Source organism: Theobroma umbraticum, unplaced genomic scaffold (assembly GCF_002168275.2).
Source record: "Theobroma umbraticum cultivar Fairchild unplaced genomic scaffold, ASM216827v3 scaffold_4.1, whole genome shotgun sequence".
NCBI lineage: Eukaryota > Viridiplantae > Streptophyta > Magnoliopsida > Malvales > Malvaceae > Theobroma > Theobroma umbraticum.
The window spans coordinates 2,032,489-2,052,149 of record NW_018397258.1 but is presented as its reverse complement, the minus strand read 5'-3'; the positions used below and the strand labels follow the sequence as shown (position 1 = coordinate 2,052,149).

The window sequence follows — 19,661 nt, the reverse complement described above, 5'->3', positions numbered from 1 at the left end:
TAATAAAATTTGTGTATTTTGTCATGGTAAGTATACGTTGGGTGGGATTCCGATTCCCCTTCACTTGCCCTCCTGCCTTTTCTTTTCTTCATAAAAATACTAATTAAGAAAAAGGATATTTATAGAATGTTAATTAAAATAAAAATATATTAAAATCATAAAAGAATGTAAATTGAGTCTACTTTAAAGAGAATTAAGACAATCACATGTAAATATTTTATACTAATTCTTACTTGAGAAATTAGGAGTATAACATTTTTTTTTGATATTAAACATTATAGAAAAGTATAGTAGTATTTTATTTATTTTTTCAATTTATAAGTAAAATGTCTTGCACAAAGAGGAGCTAGTTTGTGAGTCAAAAGATACATTAAATACCCTATTTGTAACCTCGAGTTCTATTGATATCAATGGAGCAGGAGACCTAACTTTTCTTCGCTAATTAAATTTGCTCTGTTTCTTTGCAAGAACCGTACACGGTTTTTGGGAGAAGAAACTAATTTAATTCTTTATGAGAATTAAAGGTTAACTCACTTGTACAAAGCTTAATTCCATGAAAAAAAATTAATTAAAGGGTTGATTTGAATATATCGAACCTTTAAACACAATCCCAAATTTTTCTATAATAATCCCGAATATAATTCATGTTTTTATTTATTTACATATTTGTAAATACCTTATAAAATTGTCATTGAACACATATTTTTAAAACTGAAAGAAAATATTATTTGAAAAAAATAATAATACTACAAAAGAGCACCAGAAAAAAACATCCCCACGGCACTCTTTTTATAGCTTAATTGTTTTGATATATGTGATACTAAATTATATAATAAAAATAATCTTGTTTTATCTGATAAATCTAATTTCATTCGTTTTAAAGTGTCTTTTTCGAAATTTTCAAAATTTATGAATTTTTTTTAGGGTTGGGAAGATGGGGATGGGCCATGGGATTAGTTACTGCTCCTTTAGTCTTCCAATTCCTTCACCAAGCAGGTGAAGTTTTTGACTTTCCATAGAAAAGCTTGATATATAAAAACATTTGGACACACAATTTTCTTCCCTTGTTTTCTTGTCAAATATTATTTTAATTCTTCACGTGGCAGCTTCTTCTGTCAATATGATCAATCCAGTAAATTACTATTAAATTTTACTACCCTGAATGGCCTAGAATTTTTTTTTCTCTTTTGGTTTGTAGCTTTATTAATTTTTAATTAAAGAAAAAAAATATTAAATATGCTTTTCGTGTACAAGATGATTTCTGATTATAGGCTTATAGATTTAAGAAACTACTACGGGAGACTATTAGAATTTATTAATGGGATGGGCAAGCTGGGGGCGGGGACATCGACCCAAACTTGCTTGCCTTCACGTATAGTTTGTGCTTAACGGAAAAAAGAAGTGAAGAGTTTTCTTGAAAACAAAACATGCATGTGCCTGTCTATTAATTAATGCAGTGGAAACCCCAGAATCACATGTGGATCAGTGTCCAGGCATGGTTCAAGCACGACAATTTAGGAGTAGACACGTTAATGCAAAAACCCTTTTGTAATCATATAAAAAAAGTTGCCCTTAATTATCCCTTAAACTTCCATTTTTATTTTATTTTATTTTTCCATTTCTTAAGGTTTGAAAATAAAATTTCCAAATTATGATTCTCGGGGCCTTAATTATTTTGGTGTTTTCTTGAAGAAATTTATTATATGGTTATTTGCATGGAATATTTTTTTGAGAAAAATGTTTGTTTTTATTGTTGATAAAACACAAAAATAAAAAAACCAAGTTACCAAAATGTTACATTGTGTGGACTGAGCTAAGTTAGCAAAGACCTAACTTAGCTTTCCATTGGCCCACGTTAAAGCTTTTGACAAGGCCTGGGCTTAACTTTTTTAGAGGTTTAGAGACAAGTTTGTTTCTATAAGTAGCCCACTTGGCTTCAGGGCTCGTGAATGGCTACTTCACCTTTTTCCTGGAATTAATGGGATTAATTAGAGAAATACATAACAATAATGAAGTATATATGGAACAATATGTATGGAAGAGCATCACGACATCTAGATCATGATGTTACATTCTTGATCTGCTATCATGATATTATATTCCATTTTCATGAAAAGGACCTGTTAAAATAACAAAGTGGAATTATTATTCCATGGCTTCATGCAAAGAAATCTAACACAAGCGACCGTTTTTATTTTGCTGGCTAGCAAATTGATTGATGGTGTCAAGCTTTAGGCAATAACCCATCATTTTTTTCATGATCATCTTGATAAGCAGCCAAGGAGTGGAATCGGACAAAAAGAGGAAGAAAATGGGTAGTCCCATCTATTCATAACTGTAAAGGTAGCTCAATTAAAGGCCCCTGTGGCATCCGTTGTTTGTTTCTTGAGTCTTGACTCGAAGCTCCTCGATCGCCATTCCTGCCTACCAGAGATTTTGATGTGAAGTCCATTGGGAAATATCAGGCCAGGCCTCCGAACAATGTCCCCTCCTTTCATCACTGTCCACCTGATGATAATTATATTTCATTTTTATTATTTCAATTGATCTTGAACCTGCATTAGGGACTCGAAAATGTTAATCTAATACCTGTATCTTGTGACCATGTAATGGATGAAAATGGCCATCTGAAGCTTGGCAAAGTCAGCTCCAACACAGAGCCTTATACCTCCACCGAAGGCCATGAAACTCTTGGATCCCGCATGCAACTCTTGTCCCTGTATTGCCTTTTGGTTTTAATTAAATTTGGAAATAAATGGAATGTTTGATATGCAACATTCATTGGAATTTACCTCCCATCGCCATGGATTAAATTGAAGAGGGCTCTCGTATTTGTTGGGACTCAAATGAACAGAAGCTGGGACAACCATCACCAACCAACCTGCTGGTATTGTGTACCCTGCACAAGCAACATCTCCTTAGTTTAGCTTTCAGGATACCCGATCTCTTATTAATTCAAACAAGTTCTTGAGAAGTAATCAAGATTGGATCACTTTGGGACTATTTCATCGATTCAGAACTTACCCTTTATCTCAACATCTTTCACCACTTTTCTGAAAATTCCTGGAACAATATTTGCTAGCCTAACTGTTTCATTGATAACCTGAGATACAAGCAAGAGTCAAGTGTACACTGTCATTGAAAAGGGCATAAATTGAATCTATAAAAAGAATTAATTGCTAGTAATTAACAGGTTTTGGGAGCAGCAGTCACCATATGTGTGAAAGTCATTGATTTATATTCTTGCCATGTAAGTTCAGAATTCTCATGTCCGCGGCTTTTAATGATAGCCTCGTGCTCTTTCTGAAAATTAAAATATCATAGATTGATTTAGTTAGTTTTGGGCCATTAATTTGAAAGGGTTTTTCTTTTCTATAACTTTTTATAGAAGAAGCACTTGATTTGCACAAACTGTTAATTCTTCGAGGACTTGGTGATGATCAGCAATAAACTTGACTGCTAATGTGGTGGCTGCAGAAATAGTCTCATGAGAAGCAAAGAGAAGCACAAAGACCAAGTCTTTGGCAATTTGCTCTGTTAAAAACGTGTCTTCTCTCTCCACTTCATTGAGTAAATACTCTAAGAAATCATTGTGATGACCCTTTGATGCTTTCCTCTTTTCAAATATATCTTTAATCACCTTGTAGGCCTTTTTACGACCCTGAATCAGATTCAACTAGGATACTTGAATGAGAACTTGAGAAAGCAAAAAATTTCTGTTGAGATTTAGGGTATATATGTTTGTCTATTTCTAATACCTGTAAACATGCATGATAAGCAGTCCCTGGGATGTTTAAAGGAAACGAGATAAGACCATCCATGAAGGCTTGGAAACTGTCTCTCAATTTCCTGTTTGGATCCATGTTTTCATCATACCCAATGAGTTTCTTTGCAAAATATTCGAATATCATCTGTCAAAATGCAAACAAAGGTATGTTGTTGCCATAAGCCAGAAAAAAAATAAACATATGGATCATAGGCAAAATGCTTGCATAAATTATAAATATACCTTAGAAGATCCTTCTTTCACGTCGATTCTGCCAAGGCTAGCCCAGGAGTTAAGATGTTTGCGGGTCGCTTTATCCATTACAGGAAGTAGTTTCCCCTTAAGGTTTTCAGGGCTAACAAGCTGAAGGATTAAGTTCTTGAGGTACTTGTGAACCATCCCATGCTGTGTGACCAGGCTTTGTTGGCCAAAAATTTCTAAGAAACTCTGTGTATACCAGAGCAAGAACGACTTGTTTTCTTGTTGAAAGATTTCATAATTGATTACTGGATCAGTTGATACAACAACCTTCTGACCAACTAAGCTAGTTCGAAACACTGCCCCATATCTGAAAAAAGGAAATTAAGTAAAAACAATTCGTTAATTTTATTAGTACCATTGCTTGAACTCTAAATTGGATTCTTGTGATTGAGCTACAAGCCTACAACGTCTCCCAATATCCATCCAAAATGGAAATGCCATGAACATATCGTTAGTTACGTTTTGTGTCTCTTAACTGTGGAATTCAATTACACTGTCATGAAAGCAAACTGTGATGAGCTTACCTTCGCGTTCTTTTGCTGATGAATGGTGGGATGTCGTACAAAGAATGGGGAGAGAAGAACTGAGTTGTCTCCCCAATGAAGGGCAAGCCCATTGAACCAGGTGGCAGAACCCCATCACACTTGGGGTTTGCCCAATTATGCACCCAACGGCTAATCCAAACAACGAGCAAAGCTACAAGGCAAAGAACCGCCCCCCACATTTCGAATTACCTGGCTTGGGGTATTAGACTAAGAGTCTGTCTGATGAGAAGAAGTATATGGTTTTCTCTACGCATTTGTGTGGACATCAATGGCATTTGCAGGGGGCTCTTATAATGGCACTGGAGAATCTCATCACTTGCTGTTGGCGTAGCCTCTCACCAGCATATTTGGGTCAAATTTCATCACTAAATTTAAAAATTAAAGAAATTGAGATTTTGGGTTTTATGAAACCTTAATTCAAATTTTCAAAATATTTGAAAGTGTTTTAAGAAAAATTTATATTTTTGATGTCAAAAATTAAGAGAGAAATAATAAAATGATTTAGATTCGAGAATATTTATTAAGGAATTGAAAGGATTTGAGGGAAAAAGATGTTTGGTGTAAGCTTCAAGAATACTTAAAATTGAACGTTCAAACTTTTAATTGCAGTTATTTATCTATTGATAGATAGTATAATTTATCAATAGATAATATGATTTATTGATAAAATTTTTTATCTATCGATAGATTTGCTTTTGGATAATATTTTTATTTTTAATTTTTATAAGTTTAAGGTAAAAATAAATACTTAGTAATTTTACATATTTTAATATTTAAATAATTAACATAAAAATATTATGTTATTTTTCAATGTTATTATTTATTATTTTAATGGCTTAAAATTGAAAAGTAAAATTTTATATTAAAAATTATAAATTTATTCAACTTATATGTTTTTTTATATATAAAGGTAATTTTGCCAATTTTATTTTGTCAATTTATATTATATTCTTAATAAAATACTCACAAACCAAACACTATAATGTAATCTTTTCAACAATCGTATTTCTTACAATTCACTTTCTTTTATTATATCAAACGCTACAAAGTTATATTCTCAACAATCATATACCTAATAATCATATTTTCAATAATCGTATTTCTAATAATATACTAAACTTAACCTAAAGTTTATGTTTGGACCAAAATCTAGAAGCAAAGGCAGAATTGAATTGCCTTAGGCCACAGGAATCTTTCCGTTAATATTGCACATAACAAGTGTGCCCTTTATCATTGTTAGTTTATTGTCTGTTGACATCTTTTACAATCATAATAAATGATAAAAAATTTTAATTTTAAAAAATTAACTAATTAAAATATATTTTTTTAGTAAAAAATCACTTCAACATTCACGTATCCATCCGGAAGATGTCATAGATTTCATAAACATTAAAGTCATGTGAATAAACATTATGACTTATAGATCTATAGACTATAGTCATTTCAAGCTCTAAACTAAACCACTAAACCCGCAAACAAGTATATAATGGTCCTTAGCAGACAGTTAACGTTTAAAATCGATGATTAATTTCTTCATATGCTTAATTTTCGTGCACCATTGTCTAATTTCTGGTTGGATTTATATAGAAGAAACACATGAATATAGATTACGATTTAATTGGATATACAGTACAAATCGGTACAATGAGCCCACCAGCATGTGATATATGTGCCAAAAATAATAATAATGCAACGGATATGCCGGTGTAAAGTATCATTTACAGGGTAACATGCATAACACCAGGTATGGTGTTCTTTGTACAGCACAAAAAATCAACTTCCTACATAGCATTTATGTGATGAGAAACGTATCATTCTCCTTACTAGAGACTTGCGAGCATGACATTCAACAAAAACCACCAGAAGGCCTCGTTCCTGCTTGGACTTGGTTTACAATTAGAGAGTCAATTTATATTTCCAAAATAAGGTTTCCTTGTGTTAATCATTTTTTTCTTTTCCCTTTCCAGAATGAGGAAAAAAACTGATGGAAGAAGCCTTTCTCTCATACCAGAAGCCAGGTTACAGTTTTGGGCCTTGTGAGTTATGGACCAATCGTGCTTCGGCTGCGCCCCTCTGATTGAAGAATGATAGAAATGGAAGGAATATAGCACAGAACCAGAACTAGAACCAGCATTATTCTTCATGTAAAATCAAGGTTCCATCTTCATTCTTATCAGTACTTTCCCTCGTTTCAATTTGCAATAAAAAAACTTGAGGAACAGCCTGAGCATTGTAACTTTCAACTAGAGAAAAAGTGTCCATCTCTGCTGCAATAGTTAACCTCTAATTTGTTCTAAAGTCTTATGTTAGACCTTCATTCATTATAGTGCAAAATGCTGAGGACTGTTCCAGCACTCGTGCTTTTACAAGAATTTCACTCTGTGGTCTGTGTTGAAATCGCTAGCTGATATATAATTTTGTTACGATCAGCAGAAACTAATTGTAGAAAGGCTAGTTCTGGAACCTTTGGGCCTTGTTTGCACATGATGAATTGAACAATTGCCCTAGGCCTATGATGAGATTGGCCCCCTGGGGGTCTAAAAGGAAAACCAGCAGATGAACCGGTCATGGAACTGGTTTTTACATGGCAGTTTATATCCACTGTCATTGGAAAATTAAGTTCTGCAATACGCGGGCAGGGCAGGGAGAGATTGCCGCTTGCCAGCCTTCCGTGCCCCTCTCTCTTTCTCTTCGCTAAGCAGAAAAGAGAGAAGTTGATGGAATATGGGTTCAAAATTTAATCCACAAATTAGTCTGACCTTAACTCCTAGCAGACAAATTTAATTTAATGGATAATGTAACAGATAATCTCTGTCATTAGCTGAAACGTGTTAGTGGCACCAAGCCCCACGCCTTGTCCATATGCTCTTCTGACTCGGCTCCACGCAGAGAGAGACTTGGACTCTCCCCAGTGTCAACTCTCACCAAGTTGTTTATAACAAGAGAGTAGTCGAGAATATTTGAACCATAATGCATTCATTACATAATGCCAAAGAACCAATTTGGTTCTTTTTACTTTAATCATATCAAAAAGAAACTAGCTTGTTGCCTTTTTCATTTGTTTAGTCTCGTGAAAGTAGTGGCTGGGACGAATGTTGGTAGAAGATGACACTTTTTGGGTAGGGAAGTTTTAACCGGCGAGCAAAAAAAAGCACTTTTCTCAGTGAAAGTGCAGGTGCTGGTTAAAAGGGCAAAAAGAATAAAGTTGTGGGGATCTGCTTAATTGCATTCCTGTTACGAAGAAAGTATTGAAGTTCTTTTGTAAAGACAGCAGCAAGGCAGGCAGCAGGCAGCAAGCACCCTTCTCGTAGGTTACAGTGACATACAATCAATCACTGAGAATTGATAGAATTTAATGGACGACTGATCCCTCCCATAGCAGCCAGTGGTTGGAATGTGCACCGATGTAAAATCTGACCAATATCCTATGTCGTCAGGAATCAAAATTAATCATAACATAAGATCTGGATTTGAATAAATTTTATAAGGATACGTACGTTTAAACTGAAGACTTTACTATTTCTGATGTCAATCAATGAAGATTGTTATTGTTGATTTAGGTAAGACCCTGAATGAATGGCAGCCTCATCCGAATGAAGGACCACACTCGAAAGAAGAAAGAATCAGAAAAAGCGGAAAGACAGGGTGGCCTAGCTAGACTGGTGGAAGTGCAATTTGAATGAAATACGTATTCCATCCAGAAAAGCTTATGCGGCCTTATCAGTCATTAACAGAAATGATTCAGGCATCCAGGATTTGATTGAAGTGCGTATCCCAGGGGGATGTTGTTTCCAATGCTTTAAGGGATAAGATCTTTCTCAAGGCCACGAAAGAAAATTACAATCACTTCAGTACTGCTTCAAGCTCTATCCTCAACTTCTGTTTACTGTCAATATACGACTGCATGATTCTATATCTGTTCAAAACGGCCCGCCATACTTCTTTGTCTGCTTCCAACCTGTGTAAATCCCAATCAAGTTCTAACCAGTGTAACACTCCCCCTCTGATCTCTCTCTCTCTCTCTCTCTCTCTCTGTAGCAAACAAAGAAAGGTTTACATTTCATCTCAACCCAATCAATAAAACCATCTCAATCCATGAAATAGCATATTGGTGTTTACGAGTTCCACGTTTATACAAAGGGAAAGTTGGACGTCGGTGAGTCGGTAAACGAAAGCTTTAAGCCTCTAAATTATTAAGGGTTAAAACAAAGGTGGAAAAAATTACGGTTAATATAACTATCAAAGGAAGTCATGAACCTTATCAAATAGAAAAAGAAAAGAATTCTTGGTTGTTTACTTTGTTTTTCTGACACTTGTAAGTAGGAACGGAACTAATTAACTTTTATTAGAGAGGTTAACTAACTTTTATTAGATAGCTGAATAAAGGTTAAAAATTTTAAAAATTAATATATTGAATTTAATTAATAATCAAAAGGTTGTTAATAAAAAATAATTTTATATAATATGTAAAAAAAAAAACTTTCAATAGTTTTTTAAAAAAATTATGCTCGATTATATTTTCTGAATTCAAATTTGTTAATTAAAAATTATGTATTGAAAAAATTTATTTATTTAGGATTGAGTGTTAGACATTTTAATTCACATTACTTTTATTCATAAGTTGAAATATTAAGATTTAATGATTCAAGTGTAGAAATGTTTTCAACCTATTCATACTTAATCAAAATTGAAAAAAAAATTAATACATTCAATATCTAATGTTCTTATTTTATTTCTATCTAAATTTATAATACTAAATATAAAACTATAACGCATAAAATATAAATAGTTAAATAAGATATATAAACTAATTATTTTTCTTATATAATTAAGATGATTTAAAAACTATATATTAAAAATAATTTTTTTTCAACTAAATATAAAATCTAAAATATATAAAAAAGATATATTCAAGATAATTTCTTCTCACATAACTATGATTAATTAAAAAATAATATATTAATAAAATGTTAAGCAACAATGCAACATTATAACTTATATTTGAGAATTATATAATAATTTATTAATTTTTAAAAATTAAAATTATGTAAAATAAAATCTAAATAATAAAAAAAAAGAAACATAATAAGTATAAAATGAAACTTACAAATGACATAATAATAAAAAAATATATGATTGATAGTTTATAGAAAATTAAAAAAATAAATCTATAAAAACTTATAACATATAAGTAAATGGTATAATAAAATATAAATTAAAAAATAAAAATTTTAAAATTAAATGAAACAGGTGAGGTTTTTTATTTTTTATTTAAATTAATTATTAAATAAAAATTTATTAAAGAGATCATTAAAAGAATATAAAAGAAATTTAAAAATTTTGAAAGGTCATAGCCATCCTAAAATTATAGGAGGCTCCGCCACGAACTACAAAAGGAGATAAAAAAAAAAGTCACTTTTCTTTTTTCTGCAATTAAGGGGGGTCCAAACCTGTTAAAATGGATAAGGGCTTGGATTAAATTAATGTTAAACCGACAGCAATGTTCTTGGCTTGTGATGTAAAGCGATCTGGTTTAAACGGAAGGATCAAATCCCCTGCGTTCGGTTTCCAGCATCTATGTTTTGCTTTGAATATGGAAAAAAAGGAAAGAATATGTTGATAAGACTTTTTGCACGAAAGGGAGATGGACTGACCGAAAAAGTGCAAAGATTTCCTGCCATTAAAATCTAAACAAGAGACAAAAGGACAAGAGCAGATGAACTGCTGCAGTGTTCTGGCAAAAATGTTCTTCCTTTCCATTGTTGTCATCGGGGGCCAAATACAAGGCATCTTCCAAGACATTTGTCACACTATCAAGTAAATAGTCCGCCTAATGAAAAATGATAATCCGAGTAGCACAAGATTTGTAGCGGACGCGCCCAGTTGCAGCGCGTTGCAGCAGACGAAAGAGGCTAGGACCAAACCTACGACTACCAAGTCACGTAAGAAACTGACCCTTATAAATGTTGGAGTGGATAAGATCCCCCCCTCGTCCAGCTCAAGCCACCTGAGGCTGATTCAGAAACTCTCTTGTCTACACTTCTTGACCCTCCAAAAAATAAAGAAAAACTCCCTTTTCTGGACTCTTCTCCTTTTTCTCTTCTTCTTAGAATCAGCCATCCTGATGCGTGCACACAGAATTTAGCATCGTCGTCCAAATTTTCTTCTCTCTATTTCCTAAACGTTTATTTGTCTGTGTAACAGTGCATGCTGTTCGCAAGTATCAAACACGGGTGGCTTTGAATTTTCAGGGTTTTCTGTGTTTCTTCCTCAGATTTGAAATGACAAATTCTGTTTTATATTTCTCTGCATATCTCTATTTTTTCCCTCTTGTATTCGGTTGGACTTGACGTTGACTTCAGATTCATGTTCAGTGTTTAAGGCCCCTCTTTTCAGATTGTTTTTCTTGATCTCTGTGTTTAAAGGACCCCAAAATTTATATCCGTTTTCTGTTCCTTTTGGAGAACCCAAATTTAGGATAAACTTCTGGGTTTTGGGGTTCAAACTAGAAGGGACTTAATGGGTGCAAACATATCCGGTGCTGTAGCGGATGGCGATGGAGATGGTCCTCCATCGACGCCAAGACTCGGTGACATACCAGAGAGCTGTGCGGCATTGGTTTTGGCGCAGTTAGACCCACCTGAGATTTGCCAATTGTCTCTGTTGAACCGATCTTTTTGCGGCGCTTCATCGGCTGATTTTATATGGGAATCGAAATTGCCTTCCAATTATAGGTTCATTGTGGAGAAAGTGCTAGGAGACACAACTTTGTTGAATCTCCAGAAGAAAGAACTTTATGCCAGGCTGTGCAGGCCTATTCCCTTTGATGCTGGCACAAAGGTTCATATTTTTCACTAGTAATTCTTTTGGTCCCCTGTTTCTCACTCTCTCTTCCTTCCGTGTGGTTTTAGTTTAATGATACAATGTTGGCTTCTGGCTATCTGCAGGAGGTATGGTTGGATAAGAGTACAGGCGGGGTTTGTTTATCAATTTCTTCCAAGGCGTTGACAATTACAGGGATTGATGATCGAAGATATTGGAGTCATATTTCCACCGAGGAATCGAGGTGCGTTTATCATCTTGCTTCGTCGGATTTTAGCTTGTGCTTGTCAATTTTTACGAGTCACGACTCACGAGTCAAGGAAGCCTCGAACCAGGATTCAGACTTAAGACCACCCAGCACTTTAGCCGGGATCCCCTGTCTCTGGTCTAAATGCCCAGCAATCACTCAATTTGAATGATCTCTTAACTAGACAAGTTTAACACTGTACATTTCGTGTCTTTATGCTGAACCTTTTAGATGTTAGCGAGCAAGACAGATTTCATATATTAGATTACGGTTGAAACGAGCAAATTTGAGCATTCTGGATCCATCAACGAAAAAGGTTTAACAATGAAATCATTGAAACTTGACAAACCTGATGGCAGATTTTGACATTCCTTTGTTAACAAGTTGGTTAAGGCCCCACGAGTATGTTAGATCCATTTTGAGTGTGGATTCGTATCTTGATTGTGATTTTTTATTGCAATCTGTTCTGAATATGAAATGGCAGCCAGGGCAGTTTGATTGATATCTCTTTTCCCTTGATATGGCATGGCAGATATCCTACAGTAGCATACCTTCAGCAAATTTGGTGGTTTGAAGTGGACGGAGAGCTTGAGTTTCAATTCCCGGCGGGAACATATTGCCTATTCTTCAGACTCCAGCTTGGGAAATCCTCAAAGAGACTTGGTCGCCGGGTTTGTAACTCTGAGCACATCCATGGCTGGGACATAAAACCCGCCCGATTCCAGCTGACAACGTCAGACGGCCAACATGCTGTATCCCAGTGTTATTTAGACAAGCCGGGGAACTGGGTTTTCTACCATGTGGGTGATTTTATCGTCAAGAATCCTAATGCATTGACAAAAATCAAATTTTCCTTGACCCAGATTGATTGCACTCACCCCAAAGGAGGCCTTTGTGTTGATGCTGCTCTGATATACCCCAGTAGTGTAGGGAAAGAGTTTAGATCATCATGTTCATGAGAAATTGAGAGCTGTAAATATCGAATTGTAATCGAGCTAGCTTGGTTTCTGTTTACTGAAAAATAGAAGCTATATTGTTTTTGTTGATAAAGTATAAATCTTTTCTTCCAGTTATAGTTTTTCCTGGAAATAATAATTTTCTGCAAAATCTTGGAACCAGAAGTTGTATATCTGACATCAGGTTAGAGCAAATGTTTCGACATGACAGAAGTTGTCTGAGTTCATGAAACTTGAGTATCAGGTTGTTAACTAGTTTTGGAGCCAACAGCCCGACAGCAACTAGCAAATTAAATTGTTTTTGTCTCAAAAGTACAACATATTGCTTGAGTAGCCGGAAAGATATGCATTGACCCGACTGAATCCTTAATAGTTAGTATACCCTATTTCGATTTTTTTTTTTTCTGAAAAGCAAGTGTTGTATTCAAAAGAGAACTTTACAAAAATCTACCCCACAAAAACAGGGTAGAAACAGGGGCCGGGTTCCATCCCTAACACTTCCAGAGATGCAACCTGTCCCAATTCACATATCGAGTTTCTTCCGATTTGAATACTTTGACAATCTTTACTACATGTTTGCCTAACCTGTTCAAATATGCAAATCCTATTTTTCTCTTATAGGTTATTGACTTCCCAATTAGTATGTAGAGGGTACATTTTATGCTAATTAATGAAATCAGATTTGTTTTTGGGGAGAGATTTCATACATAAATTCTTATCTCTTTATCACAAATCTATTTTTTATGGCCATTAAATAACTTACACTGTATTTGGTTGCATGGGTATTAAAATGAGGGAAAAGCCGGAAAAGGATGGCAATGGGAAATGAATAATGAAAAAGCAAGAGAAAACTATATTCTCTCATTTGATAAATTGACATAAAGAAAGACAAAAAAAAAAAGAAAAAACTAGATGAGATACAAGATTTGCGTCCCTCAATCTTACAAAATTTCATATCGAATAGATAAAAGAAGAGTCTTAAGCTTATCAACATGATGTTGCACACTCTATCACATTAGTCATTTGAGAAAAAACTAATGATTTATCACAAAGTGATACCAGAGTTAATTTATACCCGATCTCATTAGCACTTCAATCAATATAGTAGACAAAGGGACTTGACTTGCGAAAAAAATATCACGAATTCTTGTAAAATAAAATAATACATAATATTACATCGAATAAATAAAAAAAAGATTTTAAATTTATAAATATTAACATCACACATTTCATATGTTTTAATCTTTTGAGAAGAGAATATTACTCCGGTGGCGTAAACCAGATAAAAAATCTAATGTTTTCATTAATAATAGGGCAAGAGAATAAATAATTTCGGTGTAGTAAATGAATAGTTGGATATTATTTTTCTTTATCTATTTTGTAACTCGTATTAATTTTTTTGGTGGAGAATCTTATTATCAGTCTCTTTCAATATATATATTTTTTTTTTCTCTTTCAGTTTATGGATAGAGTGATTCGAACTTTCTTTTTTATTCCTTGTTGGTAGTCCATCTCTTTCCTTAGCTACTCACACTGCTTGACAAAAATGGTTGGAGCGGCCTCCCTGGACTTGTACTATTAGACAATTGGTTGAAGTCACTCTCAAGCGGTTTCCCTTCACGTCTCAGCTCTCCCTCTCTAAATCGACTCTAAAAGATTCCTCAATTCTTATTATACTATCTTTTTTCTTTGATTCTTAGTCTAAGGGGAGTATTTGATTGGTTCAGTTAATTCAATTTTAAAATTTTAAAATTTGAATTAATCTAATTTTTATAAAAAGATTATAGATCAAAATATAATAAATAATAAATTAGAATAATCCTCATTTCATCTCATCTTTATATTTCTCCAATCAAGATGACACTTAATCTTCTTTAATTGACCTTGGATTATATCAATGCACATTGGAATAAGAAGACAAATAAATTAGAAAAAATTAATCAGTGATTACAAGTGTAAATATTTTTGGTTTTCTTTCTAAACAACACAAAAGACAAATAAAAAGGAACGGGATTTGGAAGCACGTAATTTCCCCTACCTTCCAGAAATACAACGGCAGTGGCTTTGAGCTGATGCATGAGGGCCAGATGTCCGCCGGAACCGAACAGAGTCGCCGCGTGGATTTACACAGCAAAAGATCAAATCCTTTCTCTCTTTCGTTCATTTTCTTCACCTTTTTCTCCGTTAGCAAACAAATTGACTCGCAATTGCAAGTAGTTTTCCGTAATATTTTGTTTTTGTCAGAACAAGATGGTACAATTTTCTTTCCAAAAGTCCAAAAAAATTGAACCGCACAAAAGAAAAAAAAAGATTAAGAGATGAGATATGATTAACGTGAAAAAGATATATTATTTGCCAGATTTTAAAGTAAAAATAAAAGAAAAAACGTATAATTTGTTTTAATAATAATACAAGTTTACATATCAGATTCGAAAATAAAAGTTTACTTTCGAAAATTTATCTCTAAAATAAAAGTTTATTCAATTTTTTATTAATGTGAAATTTAAATTCGAATTAAAGTGAATTTCATTAACGTGGGATGTAAATTTGAATCAAAATAAATTTTTTTATAAGTGAAAGAATTAGTGTAATCATTATATTCTATAATTAAGTAGAAGAGAATTTTATAGAATACAGGAAAATAAAAATTCAAATAAACTAATTAATTTTTATTTAATTTTAAGAGAAATTTGAATATACTATAGAATTAGTAGCAAGTGCTAATGTTAGTAATTAAATAAATATTATCCATAAATGGATAAATTTTTTAAAAATAATAATTATTGAAAAAAGAAAAGGGGAAATAACTTCGGCTTGCTTGCTGTCTGCCTTGCATATATACATCAATCTCTCTGTTTCAATTATCTCCAACAACAACCCCTTTCCGTCTTATACCCTCTCTCTCTTTTGTTTTTTACCCTCACTTTTCTTCTCTAGGGTTTCCCCTGTTTGGGAGATTTCGATTTTCATGCCTTTCTTTTCTTTTTCCTTCTCAGCAAAAAGGTGAGAATCCTTACTTTCTCCTTTGTTATTGGCATTTGTATCCTCTCTTACCTTCTCTCCCTCTACAAGTTTTCTCCACTTCAAAAGCTCTCTATCTCCCCTTTCCCTTTTCCCCTGTTTTTTTTTATTATTTGCTGAATTTATGGGAAATTATTTGAATTTGGGTGCATTCTTATATTCATTTTTGTGATTTTGAAATTGCGAATTTTCCCTGTGTTTTTAAGTAATTTTTTTATGTTATTGCTCGGAATTGCAATTAAACTCAATTGATTGGATTATCTACTCTTAATAATAATTATTCTGATTAGAATCGGTTGTTTTGATAAGGTTGTAATTTCATGGTCATGATTGAAAATGTGATCGAAATCGAAACCCTTAGAATTCTGCTTATCTATATGCGAGTTATTTCTTTCGTTGTGTCAATTGTAAGGTTGATAATAGAGTCGTATTTGAATTTTTCTCAATATAATTCGATGGACTCAATTGCTCAAAAAAATTCTCTCTTTTCCTTCTGTAATTTTTTGAGTTTTTTTTTTTTTTTGGGCTTCATTCTAACTTGCATGCACTCTTGGATTGGGACTTTCCTTTGCCATGAAGAAACATTTAAAATTGTTTTTCTTTTGGTTGCTTGATGGATTGTTGGCATCATTAATTTAATTCCTTTTTTCCTTCAAGAAAGAACAATAGAAAATGACAAATTTACTTGCATGAATAAGAAGCTTGAGTATTTTTTTTTTCTTCTATGTCTAAGTAATATGTTTGGATCAAATAAGATTTTTTTTTTTTTACAGCGAAATTTGATTGAAGGAAAAGCAAGTAGTAAAACTGGGTAACAAATGGAATCTGAAGTTTTAATTTATTTACAATGTGAGCTGAGCTCTAACATTGTGTTTTTTTGCAGTGCTAAAGCAGGCCTTGAAGTTCAGGGCTTCATAGTTGCTTGATATCTGAGTTAGGAACTTAAAAGGAAAAAGGAAAAGGAAAAAAAAGAATGCAAGGTGGTGTGGATTTCTTGAACTGCCTTCATCATGACTTATCCATAAAGATTCTTATGTCTTTAGAGGATCCAGCTGATCTTGTTCGCCTTGGTGTTGTCTCACGTTCCTGGCGACATTTTGGTGAGATAGAAAATTTTTGATATTATCTTCTTCTCTTTTAATGTTTATTTCTTTGTAGTTATTAAATGGCTATAAAAGTTTGTGAGATGAAGACTGAATTGGGATTTGTTTGCCATGTTGGGAAAGCTCTAATGCACCATAACATCTTCTGGAATTATTAAGTGGATAACATTCTCAGTGTGCAGTTTGGTTGTTGTGACTTCAGTTTAGTTTTTGTCACTTGGTCCTTTGTTTTCCATGCCTTGTTCTTTCTTGTTCCATGTTTACCTATCAAAGACATTCTGTATTTTGAAGTAAAATGGTTTTCAATAAAAATTATAGGTTATAGTCCTCTCTTTTACATTTTTCTCTTCTTGTAGGAACTTTGGGAATTTAACTTTAATTAATGAAAGTTGCATAGTGATTTGTTGCCACTGCCAGGATAGTCATGGTTCAAACTAAAATGTATTCAGGCCCACCCTCTGTTCCAACCTCAGCAGCACTTAAAGGCTGAAATAAAGGAGACATTCTTGAAGTTTGTAGCTCTTTGTAACAGTGTCATAACTTATATCTTAAAGATGATAGTAATCTTGCATCACTATTCTTTGGTTGTTATGCATGCAGGTGGCAGTCATCCATTCATTACTGACTCATCCATTTTAAATGGTTTGCAGTGATTACAAATGGTCTATGTAAGAATCTGTGCCGGAGAATGTTTCCTCAATTATCTAGACTTGATCGTGTGAATGAGCTAAGTGGTATTGTGAAAAGGCATGCTGAAGCTGGACCCAGCAAATTTATGGAATGGGAAGCTTTGGAGAGGGAGCATAGAGTTTTTGCCTTTTTAGCTCGAGGTTGTTTGTCATTTGGCCTCAGGGACTGCATCTCAGAAGCAATCATCGCTTCTAGCACTGATAATTATCCAGAGGAAAGAATAGATAATACTTTGGAACCGAGAGATAGGGTCGCACGGAGAGCTTCATACTGGTCGAGTAAAGGTCAAAGTAATCCTGAAGTGCCTGAAATGTTGACATATAAATTGGCCGCTGATTTGTGTGTTATAACTGATATCAATATACGCCCTTTCCAAGGTAACTGTTCCAAACTTCTGGTAACTCGGTTTTCCATCTTTCATCTATCTTTGATATTTTTTTTGGGGGGGGGGGGGCGGCGGGGGGGTGGGGGAGAAAGATTCAAATATTCTTATAAGATTTGTTATTGGTCAGCTTACTTCCAGTTGGGTTACCCTATATATTCAGCAAAATCTGTGAGATTTCGCATGGGTCATATCAAATCCTCCATGGACTGTCTTGTGGATGATTCATGGCAGGGTTCTAGTGATGACAAGTATGCATGGACTTACACCTCACGGGAGTTTCCAATGTCTCAGGTGGGTTCAAAAACAGCTGGTTTTACTTTTCTTATGTTATTGTAATTGGCTTTCTCTGTTTATTATGATACGAATATTAGATTTGGTTATTCTGTGAGCAGTCGTTGCCTATACTGAATGATTCATGGCAGGGTCTAGTGATGACAAGTATGCATGGACTTACACCTCACAGGAGTTTCCAATGTCTCAGGTGGGTTCAAAATAGCTGGTTTCACTTTTCTTACGTTATTGTAATTGGCTTTCTCTGTTTGCTATGATACGAATATCAGATTTGGTTATTCTGCAAGCAGTCGTTGCCTATACTGAATGAAAGTGATTGCATGTGATGCTAATTAAATACTCTAAAGTGGCTCTTAATGGTATCATATTTTGTATTCATTTGTTTCCATGTTCCAAAATGCATTTTCTGTGAAGTTGACCATTTGCATTCTTTTAGTTTTGTAATGAGTAACTTATTTGGGAGCACTGATGACATTAGGTTTTTCCATTAACAGGAAAATAGCTTGCAGAATTTCAGGCTTCCAGAACCTGTTCTTTGCATTGGTGGAATCCTACAGGTTGAGCTGTTGGGTAGGGTCCAGAGACAGGAGATGGATGGTTTGTTCTATATATGGTACTGTCAAATGCGCCTTTTCTACCTAGTTTGATACAGATATATTGCAGAAGGGTTATGAGTAGAATTTGCTGAGTGCTGTAGATATCATATTGAAGTGATAAGATTTCACTTTAGGGACCATAAATTTCAGATTAGTTCCTTGCTCAAAATGAAATGAGGAAATCTGATTGAAGCCAAAAAGTGAAAAAAAAAAAAATCGTGACATGTAGGCATTAAATTACAAAACTACTAACTCGGTGTTTTTAGCCTCCATTTGGATGATGCTTTTTGCAAAAATTGAATAGAAAAGAAAAGCAAAAAGAATAACAAATGTCCTAGTGTTAATGCAATATGTTGGCGTCATTGCAGCGTGTCTCATGTTCAAGTTTTGGGACGCCCGCTGGCACCTGGTTTCAGTATTCAGATACTTGAACCCTCTGAAAAATTTGTGCTGAACTTGCTGAGTTATACAGAACCAACTGTACCTGAACAGCCAAGTTCCGTTTCCAATTTGCACATGCGCGTGCGAGGTTTGGAGCAAATTGTGAATCTATTGCGGGGCAATGTAGATGTGGAATACGGGTATGGATGGGATATAGATGATGAAGATTCGGATGAGGATGAAGAGGTAGATGAAGATTAACCTCCTGCTGCTTTTTCTGTTCCCTCCTTCGAAACTTTAGTAAGAGGTCACATAGAATCTATATTCTCTGAAACACTACGAGTGTGTTGGGCCACACTTCGGCTTATAGCTCCTCTGGGAGTGTCATGTAACCTTGTTACCGGATTAGTTCTGGTATAATATGCTAGTGTTATCAATATTTATAAGCTTTATTCAAGGTAGTATGATCTCATCAAGTTGATTCATAAACCACTTTTACCAACGTAAACTCCCAGTATTCTTTTCGAGTATACCGTCTCCATAGCAAAATTTCCAACATTGTTTCTCCTACAGATGGATGTTAGATTTTCCTATAGT

General features: G+C 34.1%; 3 protein-coding genes across 6 annotated transcripts; 2 read left to right on the top strand and 1 right to left on the bottom strand.

The window, feature by feature from the left end:
* Positions 1–2,124: 2,124 nt before the first annotated feature.
* Positions 2,125–4,751, bottom strand: LOC110414294 (cytochrome P450 87A3-like). The gene is made up of 9 exons (XM_021425402.2): positions 4,552–4,751; positions 4,010–4,334; positions 3,759–3,911; positions 3,413–3,661; positions 3,214–3,303; positions 3,025–3,103; positions 2,793–2,899; positions 2,590–2,717; positions 2,125–2,508 (listed from the first exon to the last, which is right to left on the bottom strand). Exons 1-9 carry the CDS (start codon positions 4,749–4,751, stop codon positions 2,349–2,351), a joined length of 1,491 nt encoding a protein of 496 aa, XP_021281077.1. The 3' UTR covers positions 2,125–2,348.
* A 5,808-nt stretch (positions 4,752–10,559) lies between these two features.
* PP2-A13 (phloem protein 2-A13) lies at positions 10,560–12,788 on the top strand. The gene is made up of 3 exons (XM_021424332.2): positions 10,560–11,412; positions 11,520–11,638; positions 12,174–12,788. Exons 1-3 carry the CDS (start codon positions 11,092–11,094, stop codon positions 12,598–12,600), a joined length of 867 nt encoding a protein of 288 aa, XP_021280007.1. The 5' UTR covers positions 10,560–11,091; the 3' UTR covers positions 12,601–12,788.
* Positions 12,789–15,441: 2,653 nt separating this feature from the next.
* LOC110413491 (F-box family protein) lies at positions 15,442–19,525 on the top strand. Of its 4 annotated transcripts, none has more exons than XM_021424326.2 (7): positions 15,442–15,600; positions 16,502–16,718; positions 17,372–17,788; positions 17,924–18,091; positions 18,219–18,277; positions 18,582–18,700; positions 19,052–19,525. In XM_021424326.2, the coding sequence occupies exons 2-7, from the start codon at positions 16,592–16,594 to the stop codon at positions 19,323–19,325; spliced, it is 1,164 nt and encodes a 387-aa protein (XP_021280001.1). In that variant the 5' UTR covers positions 15,442–15,600; positions 16,502–16,591; the 3' UTR covers positions 19,326–19,525. The 4 variants fall into 4 exon arrangements, with proteins under 4 accessions (XP_021280001.1, XP_089639133.1, XP_021279997.1 ...); XM_089783007.1 differs by having other exon boundaries at positions 17,924–18,087; positions 18,189–18,277; positions 19,052–19,289; XM_021424322.2 differs by lacking the exon at positions 18,219–18,277 and having other exon boundaries at positions 17,924–18,087.
* Positions 19,526–19,661: the final 136 nt, after the last annotated feature.